Raw genomic sequence first — 24,254 nt, forward strand, 5'->3', positions numbered from 1 at the left:
ATATGGAAAGGAACATCACAGTGCAATGCATTGTGGGTTACGTAGTTCCTGCATGCTGTCTGTAAGTTGTGGAGAAGTAGTTACAAATTGTAATATCAATGCTTTAATCCCTCCTCCCCTGCAAGGATTTTAAATGATGCAGAATGTATTTCAGCATATAAAATGGTATATATTTATACTTACAGATTACAGTGAAAGGTATATCAGGGGTTCCTGGTTTCTGTGGGGGCTCTTAAACAAATTTTGGTTTGGAAGCAGGAATCCCCCTTTAAGAACTCCTGGTGTCCAGAAATCCTGTTTTGAACATCTGAGAGGTACAGTTCTGCAACACCTCTCTGTGCTCTACACTAGGTAAGTAGGAGCTAGTTCTGGGTGGAAAAATAAAGGCTACAAAAGTAAGAACAACATACACTAAAGTTTCATCAGTCAGAACCCCTGTGGTCACTCAATACTTATTGACCCCCCTGGGTGTGCTACTCCGATTGTCAGGTCTCTGCTGACAGGGACATAAGGGGTCACTTACTGGTGCTGAAAGGGTTATTTTTTTCTTAGTGACATCCCGGTGCCAAAGCCATAAACTATGTGAGCAGTGATGTCAACACAATATTCAGTGCTAATAAAACATTTATAGGGCTTGATATTTTGTGAGGATATTACACTGAGATTGATTAGGGCTTCATATATTTGGTAGTCATATAATTCCATTTTATTGCAAAGAAAAAGGAGCCTGATGGCAAATGTTACATATAAGCGATTATATTATGCCATATTAATGTGTGCCCATGTAACGTCTGGCTAGGATCACCCTAGGCATCAGTATGATGAAAGAACGACTTGAGTGCTAGTGCCTTCTGTATTGGTGTCTCCACTGCCCAACTATAAATACATCTAATTATTTATAGGTCTAATTAAAAGCCAGCAGCTGCGTGTGTTACTAAAGGTGACAGGTATGTACCAGATACTTCATTTACAGCATAACAAACACCTCCGACGGAACAAAAATACTGTCGCGCAGTTACAACTTCTCGTTTCTGTTTTCTTTTTCTTTTCAGGCTTCTAATTTTGTCAATGAAGGTGACTTCTCACATGGCTATAGTGTCAGCTGTGCAAGGAGAGATCTCCTAGCAGCATCCGGTTGTCATGGCAACACGGGGCCCTTTGTAACACAGATTCCTCCACATACGTCACTGGATGACTGACATCCCAGCAGATGTTCCTGCCATATGCCCCTAATATTTGCCCCAAGGTTGACTCAAAGTGTTTTGTGTTTGTGCCACCAACATGTCGGATATTTGCAAGCGCTATTTATCATTTTTACTAATACAAAAATGTGAAAAAAGAGGTTTGTAAAGACAGTACTGGAGCTGATTTTAGCATTATTTTTATGGCCAAGGGTATTAGTGCCATAGCAAGTCAATCAGGGCGTGTGGGAGATATTTGCATAGATGCAATGCGACTGCTTAGAGCAGGGGTGGGCAAGCTTTTTGGCACAGGGGCCACATTGATTTACAGACGTCAGTCCCTTGCATGATGAGACTTGCGGAGTCAGCAGGCCGGATTAAAAAGACAAACTGGCCGGACGTGGCCCACGGGAAGTAGTTTGCCCAGCCCTGGATTAGAGGCACCATGGTGCTTCCCTATTCAACCAGTGAATTGGACAGGGTTGGACTGCGGTGTCAAGGGGCCCACCAGGGCTGCCAACCTCACCCCTCATACTTTGGGAACACACCAATACATGGCTGGGATCGGCTCTTGGTCAGCGCGGCCAAGAAGCCTTCAGTTTTCAGTTGTAATTAGGGTATAAAGTTATCATGCGCTGGAAATGTTTACTAACTAAAATTCCTCCATTTTGCTTATCTGTTACAGGGTAATACACGGAAGAAAAGTAGTTGTATGCAGCATATACCCCTTGATAACCCAAATGCTATTTAAGATGGTGTAGTGATGAATTTATTCTCTTCTCTAAAATATAGATGGAACGTCAGACCTGGCTTTAGGTTCTACAGGAATGAGAGTATTGTTATGCCTTGACCTCCATCCTTTCCTGTGTAGGGGAGCATTTTAGAATCAAGCAGGAGCTGAATACCTGTGGGGGAGTAGAGTTCATGTCACAAGGCCTCCCTTCAGTTGCATTAAAGCATAAATATAAAGAGGAATTCTGTGTTTTTTTTTGTTTTTTTTTGTTTTAAGATAAACAGACCGCAACTGTTTCTGTATGCCTAAGTGCTCCATTGTTTTGAGGTAGAAGAGAAAGCATTGAGGGCAACAGCTGACTATCAACTGAACATCAGTTTCATTATTAGTCACGTTTATGGACTCTAATGCTACAACTTAGGGGATCAAGAGCCAACCTTTGACCATCATGTTCCAGAGAAAGACAACAGTAAAGGGAAAGGTTAACCAACAAGCGATAAAGGAATGGCAGGTAGACTATTACAATGCATTAAACCTAATTTATTAACTCATTATGGAGTACATCACGTCTTTAAGTAAAAATAAAGGCCCCCATACACGGGCAGATAGTAACTGCCGATATCGGTCCCTTGGACTGATTCGGCAGCTTATCTGCCCGTGTATGGGCAGGGGCCTGGCCGACCGATATCTGGCCTGAAATTGGCCAGATATCGATCGGCCAGGTTAGAAAATCCAGTCGGATCAGGGACCGCATTGGCTCATTGATGCGGTCCCCAAACTGATTGCCCCATTGCTGCGTTTAGAATTGGCCCCAGGGCCAAACGATCGAATTCGCCTACATGCCCCCCAATATTACCCACCCGTAGAAGGGGATATCGGGTGAAGATCCGCTCGCTTGGCGACATCGCTAAGCGAGCGGATCTTATAGTGTATGAGGACCTTAAGTCTCAGCAATAAAGCTTTTTGATACCACAGTAGAAAGCCTAAAAGTTAAAGCACTATGTAATGAAACCAACTCTCTATCCATTCATATGTATTTATATGTATTGATAAATAAGCTTTTAAAAATCCCATAGGAAAAAAAAGAGAGTGGGTGAGTTTCACTGTGGTGAGCTCTAATCTCACATTTTAATAAATTGGCCCCAATATGTATACATGCACGTCCACCTTAGTTATTGCTAAGTAGGAGGAACTGCTTAACCCATTCCTGAGGTGACTGCGGGGCCATGTAACTAGCACATGTATGCCCCGTATAGTGACAGTTACAGTGCTTTTTTTTAGTTTTCCTCTGATATGCTGGTAAGGCTGCATCAACGCTTATTTCTATGCTGTAAAACATACTGACATTGCTTAATGAGCTCTTCCTCTGGGAACTCAATTCACCCACGCAGGCATGCAGCCAATCTGACCAAGCAACTGAGGTGAAAGCCCTAAACATTAACGAGCTGCATTAGGCAGTGGCATCATTTAGGAAAAAGAATCATTCACTATTCTCACATAAACCTTTCCTAGCATATGCCTATGGCTGCAGTGGATTTTCCTTGCTGTGCAGTGTTAGTTGTCCTATCTCTTTTTATAGTTAACAATTGAAGGCATGAGATTTGGAATTCATTATCCAATTTATCTACATTTTATAAGGATTGCACATTTCACCTATGATTGGGCTATCTAGTTACCATGAGTTGGAATGTTTATGTATTACTACTCCTCCATTTTGCATATCTGTTAAAATGTGTGTTAATACACATAAGAAAAGTAGCTGTGCACAGCCTCAAATTCACTGTGATGCCAATGTAAAATCCAATGATAACCCAAAGGCTGGTTATGAAGCTCTAGTGTCTGTAGATTATGAAATCTTGTTTTCCCTAAAATGCATATGGCACATTGTACCTGGCTTTAGGTCTCATAGGAAAAAGAGAATTTGCATGGCTCCTTTACCTTCACCCCTGTGTGCGTTGGAGAACCCTTGAGTTGCATTTAAATATGGAGGACTCCTGTGTTTTAAGAGAAACAGACCATAGCTGTTTTATTCATACAGCTTTCAGGGTTAGAAAAGAAAGGACCGAGGGCAATGACTGACTAGCTAGTAGGGACCCCAAACAGATCATGATGTTCGCCCCCCCCCCAAAAGCTGCTGCCCTAGGCACAGGCCCTCAGGTGCCTGTATAGATGTATAAATACCACCCTGCATTTAGGCACATAAATGGACCCTGATTCTACAATCAAGGGGACATTTTTGACTTTCCCATCCCACAGGAATGTGGGATGGGACAAATTGGACAGGGCACACTCACCAAAACAATTAAAGTACATGCCATATACAAAGGTGGGTGCATAGATTTGATTTGTTCAGTTTGCTGTTGGCTATTAGACAGAGGTTGGGGCAACTGGGAGGTCATGGCCTCTGTATTTCTTCACCTCCATCCCTCTGCAGAGAAAAGGGGTTCCTAGGAAGATCAGTACACATTCTGACATTACTGTATGTAATGTATGTTAAAAAAGGTGAAATGATGACTGACAATTTTAAAATAAAACCTGAACTGAATCATTTGATATGAAAATATATGCTTGATTTATTGATTCTAGTTTACTACCCATTACAAAGTACCACACAGAACCCATCTATTGGACTTTAGCTAAAAGATGACTACATATTATTGTAGGGATGTGTCATCCTGCAATGTCACTCAACATTACACAAAGATTATTTAGTATTTTGATTGCACTGGGTTCCACGTTTGAAAAGCTATAGTGACCAAATCTACTGAATTGTGGGCAAGTGTCATTAAAGATCTCAAAACAGGTTTTTGCTTATCTTGATATGGTTTATCCGCACATATGTTCATGACTGCCTCCCTCTGTTTTGGCCCTAGACATTAAATGTCAGCATAAAATGATCCAATCTATCTTTTTATTATGCCTCTTACTTTCTGCTTAATCTTCAAATCACAGCTTTTTGTTCTTTCCAACAGAGGATAGCACGTCCAGAGAATTTCTGTGCTGCCTACCATCTGTGGTAGCTAAAAAAAGCTACTACATAGCTTAATACTGTATTAAAGGGAAACCAAACCAAAAAAATTGCCCTGCACACTTGTGCTTAGTACAGGGAAATTCTTATGCTGACATTGTTTTATGGTATCCATTGGTAGAGTCCTGCATTGGGTCAGGTACCCACAGGTACACGCGAAATGCCTGCAACGTGGTTAGGTTTTGGTAGGAAAGTCTGGGTACCCGGGTCGATTGCAGGCTCGCGATCCCCCCACCTCCCTGAGTCAAAAAATATTTTTCCCCCTGACCCCCAAAGTGATGTTATGTCCAGTTTCAGGGATACCTGGAGTCGGGTTAAAGATGGAGGTAGGGTAGCAAGGACAGAGTGGGTATATAGCGGGTTTGCAGATTCGGGTCAGGCACGGGCCTGCCCAACCAGACCCGTACAGGCAACTACAAAACATCGGCCTGCTCCCTCCCTTTTTCCTCAGGTCTTAACAACCAATGATGATGGGAGTGGAGTTGTGATGTTTTGGGGCGGAGTTGTTACATTTTGGGGTGGAGTTGTGAGGTTTGGGGGACAGCTGTGCCAGTAAAGGATTGCCGCACTTCAGATTAGGTGAGTAAACAGGGTTTGGAGGAGTAAAGAGAGGGGTTTTGGGGCAGACCCGAGGGGGCTTGGGGTAGATAAACTACTGTAGGCATTACAAATTCAATGGCAAGTACATTGCTGATAAATTTGTAATACTGACCCCAGCCTTGGCGGGTATTCTACTGGCTAGGCCGGCAAAATACTGTGGCTTTTTTCCAACTAACATTTCAAAGTCTAGGCAAATAAATTTTGTTTTCTTCAGCTACTTGTGTTCCTTTATACTCTCCTATTGAGCATAGTGGGGAAGCACATTAAGCTGCACGACTACAGTATCATTCTTTTTTTACTTAAAGGCATGACATTTTCTGATGCAGTGATGGAAGTGAGGATGCCCGCAGATACGCTCAAAGCATTCTGATAACTAGATACAATTTCAGACGGGTTAAAAATGTGCTCGCAACAAAGGAGCAGCAGCTTCAGAACAGAAAAAGCACAATAAAGCTGCAGATGAAATGCTTCATAGCTACAGGCCACAAGCTACGGAACAGACTGAGAGGTTTTTTACTTGGTTTTTTTTTTTAAGAAAGAAAAAAATTACACCAGCATGAAAATTACATTTAGAAGAATTAAAAATACATTTACCCCTTTGATGTGAAACTGTCACGGTCGTAGAACATTAGCAATGTCATTGTGAATAAACCACTGCCTTTGCTGTTTTGTGGGACTGTTTGTGAAGGCCTGCATGTATTCCAATCAAAAAGATTATGTATAAAACAAGCACAAGCACAGGATTACTCCAGGCTATTGCTTTGCATAGGAAAGTAAAGAACCTAGTGAATAAAAAGGCAATCTCAATAAAGCTTGTAGTTATCTCAGTTCCAAGTGCCTCTGAGTGTGCATTGAGTACTGTTACTGATAATATTACTCGCTGGGTGCTCTTGGAAATAAGTACAGGTGATTGTTTCCTATTGTTATAGAGTGTGGCCATGCTTGTTCCTTGTAACACGGGACTTGTTACTGAATACTGACTGACAAGGAGCGCACTAGCCCTATTATTATTACTACTACCATATATGCGCTGTGTAAATATCCCATTGTTTTTCTCAAGGACTGGTCACGAGTAATAACTGACTCTAGGACTAAACAGGCCAGAAAAATATATAATCCATTTAACAGTGTCATATTGGGCCTAAAGGTGGAATTGGTTTAGTGTAAGGGCCAAAACTGGATAACACAGACTTTGGATTATACTGTAAATTTTCATTATATTATTCTTCCCAGAGACTGGATATGAGTGAAATATTTACTTACATTTTGCTTATATTAAAGAGGAAGGAAAGTCTCAATAAGTGGGGGATGCCAAATGTTAGGCACCCAGTGGTTCTACTAGCGTTGCCACTTGTCCAGTTACAGAAGGGTTGTGGACACTGCACGTCCAGATTTCCAAATCTGGACAGGACTTTGGACCGGCCAATCATTGATCAATACATCATAACCTTGTCCCCTGACATCCTAAAACATCACCAGCCCTGCCCCCTGATGTGTTTCACCCATCCACGACATCATCTGCTCAGCCCCCTGCCTGAGCTTCCCCACTATAAAAGGTGGCAACCATCCCTGTTACCCCCGGCCAGTGCTTCTGTTAGCAGAAAACTGCACTGTCCAGGGTACTATTCAGTGAGCACCACAGAGTGATCCTAACACCTCCCTTGTTGAAACCAAACTTGTTATTGTGCAATGTTTTGATGTTGAAATTTTTTTTTTAACAAAGAAAATTCTACTCAAGAGTTTATTATACAACTATAGTTACTGATGCATATCAGGGAAAGTCAGTATATACTCACAACTGTCTCTCTTTAGTTCACACTGGTTTTTCTTACCTTAAATTTATCAACTTCGGCTTTTGAACACGTTGCATGATAAGACAGAACCTAAAAGTAGGTGAAACAAAACAAAAAGTTATTTTTTAAATAGTTTCTAGTGGTCCTAATATATCCAATATATATCCAATACATCTAACAGAAATATGAGGAGATGGCTGTATAGTGATAATCCTGTTGTAGGGCTCTCCCCTGTTTATACAAAGGCCTTCCTAAAATTGCCTGATCCAAATGGCTTATCATTGCTCTGTGTGTGAGCCCTGGGCAACTGTTTACCTTTAGCAAAATCCAATGTGTCAGATACAATCAGCCAGTAGTATTTTGCAGTTGGTATTTTTTATTATTTTTACTTTATTAATGATTTAAGTCTTTGGTGACCATCTTTCCAGTTTGGAGTTTCAGCAGCTATCCGGTTGCTAGGGTCCAAACTACCTTAGCAACCAGGAAGCGATTTAAACGAGAGACTGATATATGAATAGCAGAGGAACTGAACTGAAACATAAGTTATAAAAGTAAAAATAAAAATTAAACTGTAGCCTCACAGAGCAATAGTTTTTGGGCTGCTCGGGTCAGTGGCCCCCATATGAAAGCTGGAAAGAGCCAGAAGAAGAAGGCAATTAATTAAAATACTATAAAAAAAAAAAAAGAAATAATGAAGACCAGTTGAATGTAGGGTTCTCTTCAAAATAGGACATCCTGCTTTTTAATCTCTAAATAATCAATGCCCTGATTATTTGGAAGAACTTCTGGTTTCTCATAACCCCATTCGTTCTGTTCGTCCTTTAGAGTCTGGAAAACTTAAGACACTTTGGATCACGTGATTTGTAACAGATTTCTCGGCCTCAGGCCCAGGAACCAGCCGAAACGTTAGTCTGACAAATCAATGCACATTTGAAATCTTAAGAGGCCTGTGAATGCGGATCACCTTTCCAATATAAATGAGTAATTAGATGATAAATAGATAGATGATAAATAATAGATAGATAGATAGATAGATAGATAGATAGATATACAGCCCCTCATGCCAGCATATGAAAATAATGTGAGTGTGGTTCACCTTTGCAATATAAATAGGTAGATAGATGATAAATAATAGATAGATAGATGATAAATAATATAGATAGATAGATGATAAATAATAGATAGATGATAAAAATAGATAGATGATAAATAAGATAGATAGATAGATAGATAGATAGATAGATAGATAGATCGATCGATAGATAGATATGACCCTTTATGCCAGAATATGAAAACAATATACATAACAAAGAAGAAAATATATCTTATGTACTATATAAGTCTTTTTCAGTTATAGATATTGCTTCCTTTCATTGGAGGTTATGAGATGGAAGAAATAAACTGGCTAGGAAGAAACAAATTGGATCTCTGCTTATAGCAGTATATGGCCTACAGGGCTGAATATTATTAGTTATACTATGCCTTAGTTACAGCTGCATATGAGAATTTGTGTGACTCATAAGAATGATTGTGTGTTCTTGACATAATGCAATATACAAAATGTATATATGAAATAATGTTCAAATATCATTTTGGTAGATTATATCTTTCACTTGAAAAAAAAAGTTGAATTTTATTACTGATTAGCAAGATTCTAAACATTTAATTTTCTTTGTAAATGATGGGCTTCATTTTATTGGAATGGAGGTTTAAGGTAATTTGGGGACAATATACAAAGGCCTAAAGAATCTTAATGAGAGAAAAAACTTGTCTCCTTAAATACAAATACAGAGCATTGGAGTACCATCCATAAAGAAATGGTAAGCTGAGTAAAAAAAAAGTATAAGCACTTCAAGTTCAACCGTTCCCAAGCGGGTTGTTTCCAGAAAAAAAAATAATGAAGGTCGCAGACTGCCAATTTCATTTTAGTTGGCTTTTCTGGATACGGCCTCTCCAAAACTTCCGTTTTCTTCTCAAATTCCATCTGTTCCGACACAATAACAACAAGTTGTTTAAATGCTAAGCTCTCGAGGTTTCAAAGAGCTGAAACTGTGATTCTTGCAAGATGTATGATTTGGGTAACCACCTCTTAAGCTGGTTTTGTCTAAACCTGAACATTCATATTTCCATGTATGAAGCAGCCATATTACTCTAACTAGATACTCTGATATCCTCCATAAGGCATCATTTAGTTGCTGAAGGCCTAGATGGGATACATCTTCTACTTCTATTATGCTTTTCTTACAGTCCCTTGACTGTTTCCAACCCCAATACAGAAAGTAGCACTAATAGTACATTGTTCTGATGCCATGAAGACATGTTACTGCACTTTGTTTTTAAAACCATTTATTTCCAAAGTGGGCAAGCATGATTATTACCTGAGATACATATTATATTTACTCACGTCTAGGGCCACCGATTGCTTTGCCCACGACTTCTTTACTTGATCATACATTATTGTGTTGTTAATACCAAGGCCACAAAAGATAACAAAAGCCTAAGGAAGGAAACAAGAATATTGTTACTATATAATAGGCTGTTTTATTTCAGATGCTGTGAAAGATAATGCACACTGTAGGCTGCATCTTCTCACTTGAATCTCACCTTTGATTGGTGAAGCAACATGGGGTATGACACAATAAAGCAGCTATTTTAGACAAACTGCTATTACATGTGGCAATAATTCCACTATATTAGTATCCTTTCAAAATGAAGCAGAACTGCCAGCACTGGACCATTTTATTGTCAGTCACTGTATAACTGTGACCATTACTCTGCCAGAATTAAAATCATCTTTAAAGGACAAGGAAAGGTTAATATAAATTAGTCTAAAGGCATTCTTTTTAAGTACTTACAGCATATCTAAATTCCCAGATCCCTGCTTGCTTCTCTGAGATGTGGTGCTGGCAGCCTACAGCAGTGTGAAGCCTACAGTGACATCACTGAAATCTCTCTCCGCTTCCTGTAGGTGCCAGCGGCAGCCTTCCTATTATCTGAGCATGTGTGTAACTTGATCCTGTCTGCTGTTCTGAGCTACACATGCCCACCAGCCAATCAGAAGTGGATCTGCCAGAGGGGAGGGGGGGAGGGAATGAAACACGTGCAGTATGAAGCAAGGAGGGAAAGGAAGGGAGAATACCTTTTAAGAGATGGCTGCCTGGTCTAGAAAATGTGAAGTAAGTGTGACTGAGTAAATATTTGATTAGGTGAGCCAAAAGTGTGGCGTTTTTACTAAACAATAGGAGGACTATTGGGCAGTATGCTTTTTAAATTTTTACTTGCATTCTCCTTTAACCTCAACTAACATATTTTACTTCAATCCCAATGAATTACATCTTGCTCCATCTAAAGGGGTTCTAAAATGTCTTTGTTAGGACATAATCCCCATATGTAATAAAAGGCACTAAGTTTGCCCAGGAGCAGTAACCAATAACAACCAATAAGATGTTTGCTTACAGTAGAAGACCCAGTAGAACTCTCAGTAGAAGACCCAGCTTACTCTTGCATTAAGCACATCACTTTCATCTTGTTGGTAATTCTGATTACTTTTCATGTCATGTTACTTTGCCCCTAACAACTTTATATATATATATATTAACCCACACAAACACAACAAACAAAAATAGCCAAACATACCATTTGCCAGACCCTAGACAATATAACTTACTTCAAATAATCTTTGATCTGCATCATCAAAAGGCTTCCCATCTATTCTGTTCAAAACTTGTGCTACACCTTGTGGATAAAAAAATATAAAGGCATTATTGTCACAACCCGGTGCAGAATTATTCAAGGACAAGGAACATTTCATAGCTTTACTAAAAATGCATATTAATTTTCATAATGGGGACATTTGCTTTAGAAATAACTTTTACCATTAGACATTGATATTCTTAGACAAAAAAAATTGTATGGGATCCATTATCCGGAAATCCATTATCGAGAAAGCTCCAAATGACGGGATGACCATCTCCCATAGACTCCATTTTAATCAAATAATTACATTTTTTAAAATTGATTTCCTTTTTTTTCTGTAATAATAATAAAACATTGTACTTGATCCCATTTAAGATATCATGAATGCTTATTGCAGGCAAATCAATCCTATTGGGTTTATTTAATGTTTAAATATTTTTTTAGCAGACTTTACGTATGGGGAGCCAAATAAGGGAAAGACCCCTTATCTGGAAGACCCTAGGTCCCAAGCATTCTGGATAACAGGTCCATACCTCTAAAACAAATAAAGAAATATGTACTGGATAAACTGCTTTAAGCCTCATTGGCTATCACAGAATCTATTCATCATTTTAAGCAAAAGTATGGCGATGAATGCAAATCAGATATCATTGGGGCAGGCCAATCAACAGACACCATACATAAAGCTGGCCATACACGTGGCGATCTCACGATGTTTCGTACGACCGTCGGTCGCACGAAACATCGTCAGATCCGCCACACACCATTCAGGGCTGAATCGGCAGGTAAGGAGGTAGAAACAATAGGATTTCTACCTCCTTCTGCCGATTCAGCTCTGAAGGGAGAATTTTGGTCAGGCGCCTTCTATGGCGCCCGATCAAAATTTTCTAACCTGGCCGATCGGCGAGTCGACCGATATCAGCAGCTTCCTGCGATATCGGTCGGCTCGCTGACATACCATACACGCACCGATTATCGTACGAAACGAGGTTTCGTACGATAATATCGGTGCGTGTATGGCCACCTTAAGCCACAGGGTTGCCACCTGTCTGGCTTTGACTAAGACAGCCTGGTTTTCAAAATAAGGAAATCCAGAGAGGACTCCCCCTGATGGATGTGGTGATCAGCCAAAAGCCACATCATAGTCCCGTCCCCCTGACTTCATGGTTCCGCCCCTGGCATCAATTTCCCCGCCCCCATGATGGCACTGCTCCCCCCGCCCCGTCTGGTGTGCAAGCTGGTGGAAAGTGGTATCCCCAATAAGCCAAGTTGACAGCATTTATCTTCAATCTGATTTTCCTTTAGACAAACCATTCACTATACATGTTAAGCAATTTTGTAATTTTTTACAGAAAAATTGTAAATATTTGGAAATTCACCTACCTATTATTTGATGGCTACTATTCCATATAGGGACACATAAAACTGACCTGATGTGGAACCCAGAAAACTGATCAGCCTAAGAAACAGTGGGGGAAAGAAATATACATTAGAGCACAGTCATTATTGCTTGATAAAAAAAGTAAAAGTCGAGCTTGATATATTTTAGGAAAAAAGACTAAATCTCATTTGTTATACTTAGGTTTGCACTTACCTTGGTTAAAAATAGGGTTGTACAAAAACATGGAAACACTTGTGATCACCAAGTAATTCATTATGAAAATAAAGTATATTATTGTTTCACTGCAGTGTGAGTACCTCGGCAGAGAAAGGGTGCACAGGAGCTGATCTGCCTAATTGTATTGGGTCGAGCACACTTCCCCCCAGCTTGGTGGTTCTTTCAATTCATCCTACACTGAGTAGTGGGTAATGTAATGCTAGAGTTTCCCTTTTGTCTGCTGACTTTTTTTGGGCATTTTTGTGTGGTGTTCTTGAGGTTTGAGGAATTATAAACCAAAATGTTCCCAAGTTTATTATACTCATCTTAAAATTATCTAATTGCACTGCAGGTATGGTACAGGTATGGGACCTCTTGGGGCCTGGGGCCTGGGGTTTTCCAGATAAGGGGTCTATCTGGATTTTGGATCTCCATTCCTAAAGTCTACTTAAAAATCATTTGAACGATATTTAAACCCAATGGGATTATTTTGTCACCAATAAGGATTAATTATATCTTATTTGGATTCACTGTGTAAATTGATGGTGCTATATAAATAATAATAATAATAATAATAATAATCAAGTACAAGGTACTGTTTCATTATCACAGAGAAAAGGAAATACTTCCAGTTATTCTGGATAATTTGGTTTCTGGATAAGGGATCCTATACCTGTACTTTAAGAATGATAATATTAATGATAAAAGCTAACAGTTTGTATGATCTAGCAATCCATGTGTTTATTCAAATGGGGAAATGGATGTGTTCCTGTCTTTGAAAACTCTTTTTTGTAGCCCTACTATGGAGACATCATAAAGCTATGTCAGCATAGTTACTTCTCAGCATAGTTACCAAACTCAATTCTGCAGAATAAAATAGAAAGTGGTACTGAAACCTTCCTATCAAAAACAGTAAATGTGTAATTAAACCTTAGTCTTAAAGGAGAAGGAAAGGTAAAAACTAATTAAGCTTTATCTGAAAGGTCTGTGAGTCCTCGATCAAAAGGATTTCTTTTCTTATTTTGTGTACATGTTCTTTGGTATCAGACTTTCTTCTGTCAGAAAAATCCTTCAGGGCATGGCATGAGTCTGCACAGCTTACTCCTCTCTCCCCCTCCCTTCCTCTGTCCTCCCCCTCCTAACTGTGCTGTGTAATCTGAGCTACCAGTAGCTAGAGCTGCAGCATGAAAGTTACTGAGACCAAGCTAAAATGGCAGCTGCTATCAAACACAAGCAGAGGGAGTTTCTAGGGCTGTTTATTCAGGTATGGAAAAGCTTTCTACAGAATAAGTATAGCATGCTAGCTTGCACCATTGTGGCTAATCTTTCCTTCTCCTTTAAGTTAGCCTTACAGGATAGTGCTCTATATTCTGGAAATGTCCAGCTTTCAAGCATTCTGGATATCAGATCCTATAACAAATACTAGGGGATATGGGGCAATACATCTGCCTCAAAGAAGCCTCAAGCTCTAATGCTGTTCTTTGATATTCCTGTTGTTATTACTACTGCATGATTACAAGAAAATATGGAACACTAAAGAAAATAAAAGAATATAGAGTACTATGTTTTATGATAAAAGTGGGTTCACACTAGCTCTGTAGATGGTTTAATTTGATTTTACATATCAGACATCTATACACAATTCAGCAAAACACTGTACATTTTTCAGACAGAGATCCCCAAAATAATTATTGCCCTTTACAATCTATGAATCACACATTACTCTGTTTCAAGTTATGCGCAGTGACTTCTTGCCAAAGATGTGAGCTGTGTGTGATACAGGGATAAGACAGCAGATTTAACTCCTTTACAATTAAAGAGGTTACTGGGACACAACTTGTCTTTTAACACAGGATACATGCCATTTGCAAAAGTGCTCTGCTGTCTGCCAATTTGACATTATCCTTGGGTGTTCTACATGTATCACTGATATTATTTCATTTGGTTTCTCCAAATCTACTTCTCAAAAATAACCCAACTCCTATGCATATTTCTCTGCATTAAACCAGCAAATATAATAAACTGATTTTCTGAAAATTATTATTCTGATCATTAAGTTATACAAAGATCTTTCAGACACTGCAATGTAATTTATGGGACTAATCTATTAACTGAAAGTGAAGCTTTAAAGAAGACTTTCAATGAAGCATGTTAACTGACACTTGTTTTATAAACGTTTTAGGATGCTTTTTGGGTGTCTTGGTTAAGTGAAATTAAGGGTGCACCTGCTTGCTTAATAGATTTCAAAGTTGCAAGGGCATTCAACACAATGGCAAGTGAGTCTCATAATGACAAGAACTCATTAATAGGACTTTGGAACCCAGCCTACTAGCTGGCATAAGAACCACTGCACTTCTGCATAGTCACAATTCATGGTGTACATCCTGTTCCATCCAATATACTGATCCCCCCATTTGCAAACACAAAAGTGTGGTCCTATTGCTAAGACAACACAAAACACTTGGTTGCCTAAACAGATAAAGTGATTCACAATCATCAGTTGGCCATACATTAAAAGATCCGCTTGTTTGGTGAGGCTGCCAAATGAGCCAATCTTTTCCCAATATTCCCAATATGCTTAAGGTGAGCGATATCAGATCACATTGATGCAGGCAGTCATGGCAAGGATGGCATCAACAAGCCAATGCACTCCTTCCCCTGATGGGATTTTTAAAACTGTCTGATTGACATCTGCCCAATTTTCGGCCAGATATCTGCAGGACAGGCCCATTTGAGGGCCCCATTAACGACCCTTTTATGGCTAACTATAGTCTAATCAGGTTAGGCTATCTTGTGCTTTCTTTGCTTCCCATAAACAAAAATATAATATCTGTTTGTTATGATAAACCTCTAGAAAGTGTTCATGTATTCCTGTCAGAACATTTCTAAGTTGTAATCAGGCACAAATAAGCCTTTATATATGATCAACTGATGCATTATATAATAATCTGTCGATTGAGTGTTTGATCACATATAAAGCACCACCAGGCATAATTGTTACCCATAACAAAAGCTGAGGTTGGCTAGACAATCTGCATAGCACAATCTTCCTAGGAATGCAAATATGTAACCGCTATGTTGTGGCCCTTAAAGGGTTGGTTTAATTAATTATCTTAAAAACCACAAAAAAGTGGTTTGCTGTAAACCATCATTTAGTGACAACAAACTTACAGTAGCTTAGCGAGATCGCCAAGCGAGTGGATCTTTACGCGATATCCCCACCTATGGATGGGCGATATTGGGGAACGTGTAGGCTAATTCGATCGTTTGGCCCCAAATTATATTGGCAATGGGGCAGCCAGTTCGGGGACCGCACCAACGAGCCGATGCGGTCCCTGATCCGACTAGATTTTTTAACCTGCCCGATCGATATCTGGCCGATTTCAGGCCAGATGTCGGTCGGGAAGGCCCGTCGGTAGTGCCCATACATGGGCTGATTAATCGGCCCCTGTATGGGGACCTTTAGGGAAGAATATAGTGGTAGTAACTGCCAGTTAAAGCACCACCACGAATTATAATTACAGTTAACAAACTCTGAATAAATAACAGTGTGGGATCACATGGGAGATTTGAAATAGCTACTGTCCCTAGTACTTTTGAGAAACAGGGCCCTTATTTGTAGATCGGATTCCTCATAACCATATCTTCCTCCATTCTATTGCTTTTCATATTTCGTTGCCCACCTATAAGTATTTTCCCATTTATTTCAAACTTTTTAGGAATTAATGGGCAAAACTCAACAATATATACAAAGCAAAACCCTATTTGTACTGTTATATACGGTAGTATATACAAATACAGAATAGAAATTTATTATGCTGTTTAGCTCATTCGCATAGTGAACTTAATGCCACTTAAATGACTCTACATAAACCCTTTATGCATAGCGAGTATTGTCCACAAACCTATAATAGATTCCAAGACTTTGTGGCAAAACATCACATTCACATGGCCATGTAGGCTGTATGGGCAAATAAACACATCATGTTCAGTGAATTGGCAAACTACCTCTAGATGGACCTTGAGAATTGGTTACGCAAAGAATGCCAAAAAGGATAAGCAAGTTAGGTATACAAATGTAAGGCACTGATAAATGCCCTTTCCCACAGCTATGGGTTCATCAGTATATTGCAAAGGTGCAATATAGGCATAAATAGCATAACTGTGTCCTATTCGCCAAAATTAATGCAAATGCTCATGCACTTCATCACATTAGGGCAGGAACTCTGGGTAGGCAGAACAGGCACGTATCTAGCGCACAACAGTTAGGGGGTGCTGGGCATGTACCTCCTCTGCCTGCACTCCGCTATTTCAGGCCCTGGAGGATCTCAAATTCAGGCAGTTTCAATGATTCCCTGCCTTCTCCGGATGCCCCACCTCCCACTCCTCAGCACACTCATGTATGCGCACACTTGTGTACAGGAGGGGGCAGGGATAACCAAGGGTTGCCTGGGGCTCCCATCTAACTTGGCCTGGCCCTGCATTACATATTGGACGCATTTGCGTCAAATATATTTGAATATATATTCAAATATATGCGAGGTGTGATTTCCTTTGTGCAAGTAATATGTGTGCTCTATTTTTGCAGCACAACTGAACTGTGGTGGTTGAAGCTGGGTGCTGAGGAGGTATTGCCTGAGTAGGAGGTGGCGGTGGCTCCAGGCTTCTCCTTGGTCAATAGGTGTAGCAGTGCTCAATTCAGAACGGAAAGCCAGGAAGGACTAAGCAACGCTGACTAACCAGAAGTGCAAGGCACGCATTTGGATTTAAGTACCTTTAATGAAAGTGGTTTAATGTCCAACTGACTTTGGGAACAAAGCCCAGGAATGCAACTGCACTTGCGGACATGCATTAAGCCTATAAGGAATTTACCATGAAGCCTCAGAAAGGTTTGCTATGAGTGGAGAGAGAACAGATTTTGATTTAATTTCTCTCATTTAGCCATTCTCTAAGCTGGGCACAAGAAAGTATGTGATTATGTGGATATTAACATTATCTCCATCTGTCATGGTTGTTTCTTGGAAAAGTTAAATGATTACTCCCACTGCACCACAAGGCTCAACAACTTTGAACCCATCTGTATACAAGTCTTACAGACTGGAATAGCAGATAAGTCTTCTAATAGTAGGGCAAGAGCTGTTAAGCATAGAGAGATGACGTGGTAATGAAGCACAGTATCGAGCAATGAGAAAGATCATCTCAGAGGGATTTAAGGGTGAGAGGATTTAAACTTAATTCCATCCTTCTGACTTTTCTCTGCAAAAGTCATCGCCATGCGGAGGGCAGAAGCTAGATTATAGGTTGTCAAGTGGGCACGATCAACATAAAAGGTCACATGGGTCATTCTACCTAAATGCTACAGTCGCTCAAAGGAAAAATGGAAGTGGAAAGGGGTTACTCAAAAGTACACTCATTATGAAATTATAGCTGATCTTGTATTATGGAGAATGCCTCACCAGTTACTGATATAAATTGAAATTTTAAAAAGCAGCACATTTTATGTTCTAATGCCCTGTTATATTTAGGACAATTAACTACAGTCTTTTGGGAAAAAAATGGTTCCCAGTGCATGGTTAATATATGCAACCTAATACCATTAAGCACTGTCTGGGGATACACAGACTGATGTATTTTGCCCTAAAAGAGGGTACCCCTCTTCTACAAAGATGTTTATCTAAACAAATCACTTGTGTGCTCTCATATGGCATTATCTGGGTTTTGAGAACCATAGGAGTCAATTACAAAGACCCAGGGAAAAAGTGCATGAGCACTAGGGGGAGTAAGGTGGACCTGCAATGGGGGCAAGGTGGGCATTCCTAAACTTGTTTTGCTTGACTTAATAGGCACAAAATGAAGAAGCAAAAGGTGCAAAATTCAAGGCAAAGCCTGGACTTGCTACCTACGCAAGGCACATGTAAAGTATCGGGCTCCCTTTTTGCCAAACCAAAGCAGGTGCAACTAGTCTTTTGGCACATTAGATATGTCCTACTAAATGTGTTTACCCGTTATGTTAACTTTTTACATATGCATTTTTCAAAAACTTGCATCATTTCATAAAAGCAAGATATTTTTTATATAAAATGCCTGTAATTTCATTATGCAGGGAATTTGGAGACCAGTCACTAATATGTATAATATAATGAACCCAACAGATCAGGCAGGGCTTGATTTAGGTAAATGATGACTGAACGCGGCAGAGCTAATTTCAAACATCTGCAATAAAACCAATACTTCTACTCCAAAGTAACAAGTTCAAAACAGAAATAACTGATGTGTCAACTAAACTGCGCTCAACTTTTGTGAAAGTCCAGTCCCTTTCATGGCCTGGGAATATAGACTGTCCGGCCTAAACAGGGGCAATGGTGGCATGTCCAATTTCAATTATTTTGCTACATAACACTGAAAAAGAATTCTAACAAAGCTCACATTACTCTTATAAACGTGGTTACCTACTTCAACATCGAAGCGAGGGTCCTGATATGCATCGCTGATGTTCACTGGAAGACCCGTTGAGGCAACTAGCTCAGCTATGCTGTTATTTACTAACCAGTCGGAATAAGATGATTTCTCCACACTGTCCTTGAAACTGTGACAATAATTGAACAGACAAAAACAAAAGTGAAAATGCCATAAGGTAAAATTTGCTAAAATAAAACTACAAAACCAGTAGTAGAAATGAAAGCTGCATATATATATATATATATATATATATATATACAGGTATAGGGCCCGTTATCCAGAATGCTTGGGTTCAATGGTATTCCAGATAAGGGGTCTTTCCGTAATTTGGATCTCCATACCTTAAAGGTGGCCATACACGCACCGATATTATCGTACGAAACCTCGTTTCGTACGATAATCGGTGCGTGTATGGCATGTCAGCGAGCCGACCGATATCGCAGGAAGCTGCTGAAATCGGTCGGCTCGCCGATCGGCCAAGTTAGAAAATTTTGATCGGGCGCCATAGAAGGCGCCTGACCAAAATTCTCCCTTCAGAGCTGAATCGGCAGAAGGAGGTAGAAATCCTATTGTTTCTACCTCCTTACCTGCCGATTCAGCCCTGAATGGTGTGTGGCGGATCTGACGATGTTTCGTGCGACCGACGGTCGTACGAAACATCGTGAGATCGCCACGTGTATGGCCAGCTTTAGTCTGCTAAAAAATCAATAACACATTAATTAACCCCAATAGAATTGTTTTGCATCCAATAAGGATTAATTATATCTTAGTTGGGATCAATTACAAGGTACTGTTTTATTACTACAGAGAAAAAGAAAATCAGTTTTAAAATTCTGAATTATTTGATTAAAATGGAGTCTATGGGAGACGGGCTTTCTGTAATTCGGAGCTTTCTGGATAACGGGTTTCCGAATAAGGGGCCCGATACCTGTATATATATATATATATATATATATATATACTATATATATGTAGGAACCAAGCTTTTGTGCTAAATGTGCACATGGTTCCTACATTAGTATATTATATAATACAGGTATGGGATCCCTTATCCGGAAACCCGGAATTACAGAAAGCCCTTCTCCCGTAGACTCCATTATAATCAAATAATTCAGAATTTTAAAACTGATTTCTTTTTTCTCTATAATAATAGAACAGTACCTTGTAATTGATCCCAACTAAGATATAAATAATCCTCATTGGATGCAAAATACTCCTATTGGGTTTAAATAATGTTTAATTGATTTTTTAGTAGAATTAAGGTATGGAGATCCAAATTACGGAAAGACCCCTTATCCAGGATACCCTTGGTCCCGAGCATTCTGGGTAACGGGTCCTATACCTGTATTTATAAGTGTGCAGCGTGTATAAACTCATATTTTCAATTTTTCACTAGCTAGTTTATCTGTGTCTGTATCAGCTTTCACAGATATAAGGCATTGCTACACTTCAGAGTTAGTCAATAATTAATCCGTGAATTATAATTACTTTTAAGACTCAAATGGAAATGTGTGTTGGTTTCTCTTGACACAAACAAGTTTAGTGGGAAATAAATAATGCACAGCCGTTGCTTTCTTTTATCATTAAAAAATGATTAGCCCAGATTGATGCACCAGAATTTATTGCACCGGCTCAAAGGTAGTGAAGTCCTATAGCAGTGGAGATCCATGCCTCCAAGGTCATCCCTAGAGATCACCCATAACAATGTAATTAAGTTAGTAGGTCTCCGCTCTGTGTCCAGCACCTGAGCTGAGCAAGCACTGATAGAGAAACCACAGCAAATTTGCAGTGAACGCCTATAAAACGCCCCTACGTCAAAGATGATTAATAATCTTATCTTATGCATATGGCTTTGGCTTTTATACAGCCACACAATACGAATTAATTGTGAATCATGGGTGCAGTGAGTTTCACTATAATGAACTGCTGTACCTTTGGGGTTGAAAGTAGGAATCATCTGTTGGGATTTGATTGAATTTAAAACAAGTTGACTGCCTATATGTGCACATTCTTTTTCTCATCCCCATATAATAGACTGGCATAAATGCATTTTAAAATAAGTACAGGTATGGGACCTGTTATCCAGAATGCTTGGGACCTGGGATTTTCTGGATAACGGCCTTTCCATAATTTGGATCTCCATACGAAAAAGTCGCGACAAGATACGAGCGCATCATAATGGCTACAAAAAACTTGCGTTTTTTTCGCGCAAATCGTATTGGTAACGAAAAAGTTGCGACAATTTCCGAAAAGTCGTAAAGGCGCCGAAAAAATCGCAAAAAATACGAAAAAGTCGCAAAATGTTTGTTTTCCAATCGGAATTTTTCCAATTTGGATTCGGATTCGTGGGTTAGTAAATGTGCCCCTTAGTCTGCTAAAAAATCATTAAACATTAATAAAACCCAATAGGGTTGTTTTGCCTCCAATAAGGATTAATTATATCTTAGTTGGGTTCAAGTACAAGCTGCTGTTTTTTCATTACAGAGAATTTTTAAAAAAAATTTCATTTGATTAAAATAGAGTCTATAGAAGATGGCCTTCCTGTAATTCAGAGCTTTGTGGATAATGGGTTTCCGGATAACAGATCCCATATCAGTTAATGTGTAATGTACATTTTTAATATTTAAAAACAGCTCCCTTACAATAACGGGAAAAGCTAGTTAAAGAGAGAGAATGTATTCCCAGTCCTCGCATCATTATTCTATGTTGTGGACAGTCTCTTTACAGCCTATTTGGAAATTGTAGTTAGTGAGTTGATCCCTCATTGAGCTTTGCCGGTTTTAGTAAGCGTAATTATCGGTTGCCTCTCACTCAAACGGCTTTCTTTGGTTTTCACGTTGATCACTATTAATAACATGGTTAGCGCTAAACAGCTGGTGTAAATTGCTTATGCAAATGCGCTCAGGTGATTGTACTCATTAAATTATAGGAAAGTTTAAAATAAATGCAGCTTTTTGATATAAAGCAGTACTGGTTAATATATGAATTCTGTGCAAAAACATTCATTTTACATTAGAATACATCAAAACTCAACATATTTCCCAGCACACACACACTAATTTATATTATATATGAAATGTGAGGCTGTGCAAACGTGACCCTATAATATATTTAGTATATTTGTCATAAGTACACTCGTATTTGAAAGACAGTAGGGGTTATTTATGACCCCAAGAGCAGTTGTGGTCCTGCAAATTTCTCCAATCAGGTATAAGATCATTTTAATTAAAGGTACAGGTATGGGACCTGTTATCCAGAAATAGGCATAATACATAGAATTTAACAGAGGTCCCTGCTGTGTGTTCCCTCTGCCACCTTGAAGCAAAAGGACAGAACATTTAATCCCGTATCAACGCCGTCGTTCCATTTTCAGTATCCTTATCGGCATCAGTTGGGAGTTATCTGCATGGAAGGCAACTTTGTCTGAACACATCATGAATAAGAAACAGGTGATAAGGCAGCGACTGTCTGATTTCCAACAGATTTGTATAATAGAAAATGGCCTGCATGCAAGGACAAGGACACAGCGAGGCTATCAGTCGCCATTATTTGTAAGTAGGAAATGGAAATGACTTGTAATGATAAATTTGTATGCAGTTTTCAAAATCTTCAAAATGTATTTATAGCATAATAACTATAGCTTCATTTCTTCATTCTTTTTACATTAGTCTAATACATATATAATGTTATGTTATTATCCCCCTACTATAAGTGAGCCAAGGTTGGGCTTATATCCTAGGGACATATGGGGTATATTTATCATGCTGTGTAAAAAGTGGAGTAAAGCATTACCAGTGATGTTGCCCAAGGCAACCAATCAGCAATTAGATTTCAATAGTTAGACAACCAAAGAAAAACATCTGATTGGCTGCTATGAGCAACATCACTGGTAATGTTTTACTTCACTTTTTTTACACAGCATGATAAATATACCCCTAGGGGCACATTTACTAATCCACGAACGGTCCAAAGGCGTCCGAATGCGTTCTTTTCACAATGATCGGTATTTTTGCGACTTTTCCGTCGCCGTCACAACTTTTTCGTATTTTCCGTGTCTTTTTCGCCACTGTAGCGTCTTTTTTTGTATATTTTCCGCTACGTTTTCGTCACCGTCGCAAAAAAATCGGATTGGTTTTTCCGCCGTTTACAATCGTTCAATACGGAAAAATTGCGACGGCGACGAAATAGTCGCGAAAAATCCGATAAAGCCGAGACAGTGACGTAAAAGTCGCAAAAAAACCCTATAAAGTTGCGACGGCGACGAAAAGACAGCAAAATTTTTGTTTCCAATCCGAATTTTTGCCATTCGGGATTCAAATTCGTGCTTTGGTAAATCTGCCCCCTAGTGTAAGGTCATGAGGGATGTCAATCGAACAGGTAAGAGGTCAGAAGTGGGACACTCCATAATAGGGATAACACCCTAATTTTCTAACAGCCTGTACAAACACCATAAATCTATGTCATCACAGGCAGCAAAACCCCAATATCTGTGGACCCAGTAATCGATCTACTGGGCCTTAACCCACTAAGATGTGATTTTATGGTGAAAAGAGATGATTGGTGGCATTCGAGGAGATTATACCACCTTGAGTACATTTGCGATATCCACTCAGTCTCCTGATTCCAGTTATATGGAAATGACTTTAATCAGTTTTTCCCTTTTGCAGTCTCCTTCCCAGGCACATATTTGTTTGGTTTTAATTATTGTTTTGGAATTGTATCAACTGTTATGAATCAAATGTATTATTGGATTGCATGCATTGCTTATATTATTTATTGATCATGTCTACCCTAGGACTTTTGCCTCAGCCTTGGTCTAAGTAGTCATCCAAGCCCCACTTAAAGGCATTATGGAAATGCCATGTACTGTAGCATCTCTAGATATCAGTAGCAGTGTGCCATACTGCACTGGAACAGACTTGCTCCGACACAGAGCTGCTTTGGCTGGGCATATATGCAAAACCAAAAACACATTCTCCTTCCTTATGGTTAACATCATTAGTTAAATGCCTTACATTTTGTTACTGAATCATTATTTTGTTGTGGGAGCTTGAGCACAGCTTGAATTCTAGCTGTTTTTCATCCTGCTTTTTTTTTTTAATGATAAATGACTATTTGTAGAAAAGGCATGGTTTGATTATGTCCAATTTTTTACTTTTGCAGCCAT

General features: G+C 39.3%; 1 protein-coding gene across 2 annotated transcripts in view; it reads right to left on the minus strand.

The window, feature by feature from the left end:
* Window positions 1-24,254, minus strand: part of pde11a (phosphodiesterase 11A) — a 255,900-nt gene that overhangs the window by 72,780 nt on the left and 158,866 nt on the right. For both annotated transcript variants that reach the window (XM_002934600.4, XM_031892908.1), the window contains exons 6-10: window positions 19,082-19,214; window positions 12,415-12,490; window positions 11,003-11,070; window positions 9,740-9,832; window positions 7,375-7,425 (exon numbers count right to left, since the gene is read on the minus strand). In XM_002934600.4, coding sequence (XP_002934646.1) covers window positions 7,375-7,425; window positions 9,740-9,832; window positions 11,003-11,070; window positions 12,415-12,490; window positions 19,082-19,214 — 421 coding nt within the window. The remainder of the gene's footprint in view (window positions 1-7,374; window positions 7,426-9,739; window positions 9,833-11,002; window positions 11,071-12,414; window positions 12,491-19,081; window positions 19,215-24,254) is intronic.

The sequence above is a fragment of the Xenopus tropicalis genome, chromosome 9, assembly GCF_000004195.4.
Source record: "Xenopus tropicalis strain Nigerian chromosome 9, UCB_Xtro_10.0, whole genome shotgun sequence".
NCBI lineage: Eukaryota > Metazoa > Chordata > Amphibia > Anura > Pipidae > Xenopus > Xenopus tropicalis.